General features: G+C 39.0%; 1 protein-coding gene across 8 annotated transcripts in view; it reads right to left on the bottom strand.

Annotated features, from left to right (window-relative positions):
- Positions 1-1,702: 1,702 nt before the first annotated feature.
- The window catches only part of armc2 (armadillo repeat containing 2), a 208,248-nt gene continuing 203,326 nt past the window's right edge, over positions 1,703-6,624 (bottom strand). For 5 of the 8 annotated variants that reach the window (XM_078542539.1, XM_078542543.1, XM_078542542.1 and 2 more), the window contains one exon: positions 1,703-4,749. In XM_078542539.1, coding sequence (XP_078398665.1) covers positions 4,547-4,749 — 203 coding nt within the window. In that variant the 3' untranslated portion in view covers positions 1,703-4,546. The remainder of the gene's footprint in view (positions 4,750-6,624) is intronic. The other 3 variants (XM_078542541.1, XM_078542547.1, XM_078542544.1) reach the window with 2 other exon arrangements.

The raw sequence follows: 6,624 nt of genomic DNA, 5'->3' as shown, positions 1-6,624 counted from the left end.
GTTCTTCTATTCGATGTAAACATACCAATGACACAACAAGGATCGGTGAAACAATAATGTGGGTTCTTTATTTAAAGACAAGACTGTATACAAATGTTAACTAGGAAGCTAATTATACATGTCTGACTCCTACCATCTGCTGCTGTAGACTGAATACAAGCCGTGTGACTAATACATCACTTCCTGTGTGAAGATGGTAGTGATTGACATTGATTTAAGATATGGTCCCTTAAAGGTACATATACATCATGTCACAACATCCCTCTTTTTTGTAAACTAGAGGTTTACCTCTAAAGAATCAAAACTATTTACATGACAGCAAAAGAAAATAACATTCTGCCTGACTGAACCACTATACATAGCCATAAATTTACAAGTCTCTGAAACATATCAGCAGTTTGCTTATCCATCCAGATTTAGTAACGGTGATCTTTGCTGGAGACTGCTGTATGGTTTCAGAATGCTGGTTAGGGGTGCTTTGTTTGTGTTGCATTTAAGACTGTGTTCTGTTCACAATAGGACTGCTTGGTTGCTGCATTGTTCTGATTTGGCACCTGTTTCATTGCATTGTATTTAGTGTTTGTACTTGATATGATCTTGACAAATGCTGACGATTTCTGCTAGGTTCCATGTACCATCAGCTGGGTGGTGTACTCAAACCTTTTTCAGGTTGGGTAATTCGTTACCCACATGCCATTCATGGGCATCTTTCATCTTCCCCTGTTTTTCGATTAGTGCATTTTGAGCGTCTTGGAGTGTCGACGAGTGATGACTGGGGAGGGTTGCCTGCCGAATGTTAATTCCACATTGGTTCCACAGGACAATGAAGTATGCATGTCTGGAATGGGTATCCATACAGATGATGCTGTGCAACCTGTTGGCTGATGATCTGTGTTGCAAAGTTAGGTAATATACTCCCAGTGTAAGCACAGGGTTTCCAATGAAGCTAGTTGTGTTTTGTGGTCTTCGCCATTATCTTGGCAATACCATGAATTGTAACCAGGGACAGGTCTTTGCACACTGGTAGGCCTGCGATCACTGGACCTGTGGTGTCCACAGTGTAAAATATCTGGGTGACCAGGATGAGTTTTTGGAGTGACACTTGAGTTTAATGGATCCCAGAGGTGGAATCTCCGAGCTACTGTATGTGGTGAGTTTTGCACTGGTTGGTTGAACCATCACTTGCCACTTCTGTGGGGATATACATTTCAATGTGCGAAGTGGAAGGATGTTTGCACCTGCACTGGTATCCCATCTTGCATATAGTTTATGCTGTCCCTGCATCTGTGGGCATATAATCTGGATGGTGTCAAAGGTTTTTGTTGGTATTACTGTGCCAATTCTTTCTTTGTTCACCGTGTTAAATGTGTACTCTCTTCATGTATCAATGTTCTGGTCATCCTCTCTATTGGACCATGATGCTTGGCTCGACATTTCACGGATTCTGCCTTGACGATGTCAGGTATGCGCTCTTGGTCGTTTAGAATGTTGTACCTGTTTGGCCTCTAGCTGTGGCCCCTCATTGTGTCAAGCCACTTGTTTTGGCTGTTGCTTTCTGCATTGGCGCTTCCAATGTCCTCTGCTGCCACATGCCTTGCATACGTTGTTTAAAGTTAGGCAATTTCTGGGTGCATGTATGAGGCCACATTGTCCATGTTACTTTCTTCTATTCAATGTAAATATACCAATCACATGACAAGGATTGGTGAAACAATAAATGGGTTCTTTATTTGAAGATAAGACTATATAAAAATAATGTTAACTAGGAGGCTAAGTACACATGTCTTCTATTATCTGATGCGGTAGACTGAATACAAGCCATGGGACTAATAAATCCTGAGTCAAGGTGGAAATTATTGACATCAGTTTAGAATATGCGTCCTTAAAGGTATCAGCCCAAAGTGATAGTGATATAATGTTAACAGGTGCTAAGGTACTCCATGTCACCCAAAAAAGTCACATCCTCACTTTTGTATTCCAACCAAAAATTTTTACTAACCTTCTTCACCAAATTAGTTTGTTGACAACTTTCTAAAATGACACAATTTAATGTTTCTCTGCCTATATCTTAAACTCCATGGTTCAATTTTCTGCCCCTTGCAGCAAATGAGACACAAATCATGAGCAGGCAAGTGCAAGAGATAGAAAATTTATCCAATATGTATTTCTAAAATAGGTGTTAAACTTTTGGTACTACAGTTATCAAAAAGCCAGTCGAGCAGAATATTTCACAGAATAGTGAACGCTCTAAATTGCAGCTGCTTCCTGAAGAACAGCAGCTGCACTTCCTTTCTGACTTCAAAAAAAATTAAGAACTAAAATTGGTTTGTTCGTACACCTTCAATATGACACCGCCCTCCAATCACACAGCTTCTTATAATGCAAATTAGATTATTGTGTAAAAGGCTTTTCGAAAATCGAACAATACTGTTTCAACCGGGTTACTTTCACCCAGCAATCCAGTAACCTTCACAAGAAACTTTAACCAGGTTGGCGAGGCATGTCCCTCTTTCCAGAAACCATGTTCAGTCTCTAATAATCTCTTCACTGTCCAGGTCATCATACAAAATATCTAATGATCCGAGCAATTTACCTAGAATTAAAATCAAGCTAACGGGGCTATAATTTCTCAAATGTGACTTGTCTTTTTTAAAACATTAGTACATTAGCCTTTCCTGTCCATGAGAACAATCCCCTGATTGTTGTGAGATGGCCCTAGAGTGAGAAGGGCACATGTTAAAATATAGCCAAAGTGACAAACTGGCCATGTGCAAGGGGCTCATTTAGCATAGCTCCATCAGCCTGAGCACACTTGAGGGATCAACCCTATCTTATTCTATCAGGATTACATCAGCAGTTACTTTAGCCTTTCTAACTTTACTGTCAATAGTGTGTTAATAGCAACTGAACATCATCTACAGGAGTGAAGACTTTTTTAATCTATCAAGGGGTGTGGGTGTCACTGGCAAGGCCAGCATTTGTTGACCATCCCTTATTGTCCATGAACTGTGTAGCTTGCTAGGCCATTTCAGGGGGCAGATAAGAATCAAACACATTGCTGTGGATCTGGAGTCATATGTAGGCCAGACTAGGTAAGGATGGCAGATTTCCTTCCCTAAAGGGTATTAGAGAACCAGATGGTTTTTTACAACAGTCAGTGATAGCTGTCATGGTCACCATTACTGAGACTAACTTTATATTCCAGATTTATTAACTGAATTCAAATTCCACCAGCTGCTGTGGTAGGATTTTAACCCATGTCCCCAGAGCATAAACCTCGGTCTCTGGATTATCATTTTAGTGAGCGACATTACCACTACACCACCGTCTTCTCCCAAAGATGATGTAAAATAGCCATTTAAATCTAGTGCATTGACCTAGGAGTGGACATTAATTTTTCCTGAGAAATCGTTTTTGCAATCCATAGTCTCCTAACATAAGTAAAAGAGGTTTTGCAATAGCTACTACCTTGATCCATGGCCTGTTTTTCCACTGACATTTTGGCTGCTCTGTTAGCAGCCCTTGTTGTCTTGAGCAAAGCTTGTTACATATCCCTGTTCTCTTGAGAATTATTTTTGCTTAAACCTGTTTCTTTGTACATAGCCAGTTTGCCACTTGGGCACATGGTAAAACAAAAACATTCTGATTCTGGGAACATACATGGGTTTTGATAAGGGAAGGATCTTTTTGTAATAGTCAGCCAGCAAGACATCATCAAAGCAACAACACATGAGAATAGGAATAATTTATTTGTGCATTGGATTGTTAGGAAATTACGTACTTGAAACTCTTGGAACACAGATCCATGATAATTTTTAAAAGGAAAGTGGGTCAATATGAAGAAAATTATTATAGGTTGAAGGGAATGAACAAGGGAATGGAATTGAAAGGACAGGTTTTCAGAGAGCTAGCAAAGTGTGAGCTGTATGACCTTCTGTACTTTCAAGGTCTGTGATCCTATATTTCTCCACTAAATGGCTTGTTATGTCAGTATTATTCACTGCTCTGGGAATCTCTTGTCATAACAGCATAAATATGGAACTTTTATTACATTCTCTCACCTGTAAAGCAAAGAACAGAAACACAAGCGACACCCAAATTAAATCAAAATGTCACAGAAACTTTGTATAAACTCAAAATTAAAACTACTCATATGTACAAAAATATATTTAAAGTTTTCCAAACTGTATCATTAGAGATCAGACCATTACTGTATCTTACACTGTACATTAATACAAACAAAACCATTTACAAAAGCCAAACACCACAAACTGAGTAGTTAATTGTGAAAAGTGCCATTAAATGGTATAAATTTTTAAATCTTGTACAATATACTTTCAAGGCACTGTGATTTTGTTGTGCATAAAGTAAATTAAACTATCAAACCAAATCCAAACCGAGCATTTCTATTGTGATGTGACATTCAATGGTCATGTATTATTTCTGAAGATTCAACATTCAGTATTTTAGGTCAAGTGGATTAAGCAGGTCAGAAATCAAGTTTTCCCCTGCAAATGAGATATTAGAATAAATCTATTGAAGAGGCTCAATCCTGCAGTGAAGAGAATGGTAGAGTTTCTAGGTGGCTATGATGACACTGAATCCTATGGAGTAGCTGCCGAGCCACAGGTACAAACTCGGATTCCCAGCACACTTTCTGATGTTCTACCAGACCTTCATCAAAACCATTGGTGTCAATATCCAATGCAATTTCTTCATCTAAGACATAGAAGAGGACAAATGCCAACTCTTAAGTAAAACAAAAAAAAACTACAAGTATTTAATCAAAATTGATATAGAACCATAGAACACTACAGCACAGAAAACAGGCCATTCGGCCCTTCTAGTCTGTGCCGAAATATTATTCCGCTAGTCACTGTCTCATTTATCCGAATAAATTTAAATAACCAACACTTTTGTGATATGATAGTTCAGCGAGATGCATAGTAGTAAATTACACTATGAGACCAATGTTCTGTGACAGGTTTGGCTGATATTAACACTTAGGCTCCTTAGGCAGTGTGGAAAAAGGAAGATGTTTACAGTTCCACATCAAAAACCAGTGATAACCAGGAAGAACTTTAGATTTATTTACAAAATCTTAACCTCCAGAATATTCAAATTACAGGATATTAAGCAGAGGAAAATGTTAGCATATGGAGCCACTTATTGTCATGTTGAAAATATTCCTTTCAAAGTCACTATGGATACCTAGCCAAAACGTCTGAAAGATACATCCTCAACAGGAATAGTATCTCAGTTTCAGTTAATAAGTGTTGTATAACTCACCATTATGTAATCAAAAGAGGAAAAAAATGATTACACTAAATGGAATAAATAACTATCAGCTAATAACATTTAATTTTTTGGACTATTTAAATTTATTGGCCCTTTATGAATAGTCCGAATGATTGGGTGGGTCAGTTATATAACTACCCAGAAGTTCGACTAGGCTTTTTCTGTCTAACATTTCATAGAATCACGGAACTTTAACGGCACAGAAGGAGGCCATTCGGCCCAACTTGTCTGCACCAGCTCTCCAAATGAGCATTATGACCTAGTGCCATTGCCCTGCCTTTTCCCCCGTACCCCTGCACATTGTTTCTATTCAAATAATCATCGAATGCCCTCTTGAATGCCTCGATTGAATCTGCCTCCACCATATTTCCAGGCAGTGCATTCCAGACTCGAACCACTCGTTGTGTGAAAATGTTTTTTCTCACGTCACATTTGCTTCTTTTGCAAATCACTTTAAATCTGTGTCCTCTCGTTCTTGATCCTTTTACGAGCGGGAACAGCTTCTCCCTAACTACTCTGTCCAGCCCCCTCATAATTTTGAACATCGTTATCAAATCTCCTCTTAGCCGCCTTCTCTCCAAGAAGTCCCAACCTCTCCAATCTATCTTCGTAACTGATGTTTCTCATCCCTGGACCATTCTTGTAAACCTCTTCTGCACTCTCTCCAATGTGTTCACATCCTTCCTATAATGTGGCACCCAGAATTGTACACAATGCTCCAGCTGAGGTCTAACAAGTATCTTATATAAATTCAGCATAACCTCCTTGCTCTTGTACTCTATGCCCCTACTCATAAAGCCCAGGATACTATAGCTTTATTAACTGCTCTCTCTGCCTGCCCTGCCACCTTCAATGATCTATGCACATATACACCCAGGTCTTTCTGCTCTAACACCCCCTTCAAAATTTCACCCTTTATTTTATATTGTCTGTCCCATGTTCTTCCTACCAAAATGCATCACCTCACACTTCTCCGCATTGAACTTCATCTGCCACCTATCTGCCCACTCCACCAATTTGTCTATGTCCTTTTGAAGTTCTACACTGTCCTCCTCCTCACAGTTTACAACATTCACAAGCTTTGTATCATCCGCAAACTTTAAAATTGTTCCCTGCAAACTAAGATCTAGATCATTAATATATATCAGGAAAAGCAAGGATCCCAATACCGACCCCTGAGGAACTCCACTACAAACATTCCTCCAGCCTGAAAAATATCCATTGACCATTACTCTCTGCTTCCTATTTTTCAGCCAATTTTGTATCCACGTTGCTAATGTCTCTATTATTCTATGAGCGATAACTTTTCTCAAGTCTGTTGTGTGG

Source organism: Cetorhinus maximus, chromosome 5, assembly GCF_964194155.1.
Source record: "Cetorhinus maximus chromosome 5, sCetMax3.hap1.1, whole genome shotgun sequence".
Taxonomy (NCBI): Eukaryota; Metazoa; Chordata; class Chondrichthyes; order Lamniformes; family Cetorhinidae; genus Cetorhinus; species Cetorhinus maximus.
This window is presented reverse-complemented; position numbering and strand designations above follow the sequence as displayed.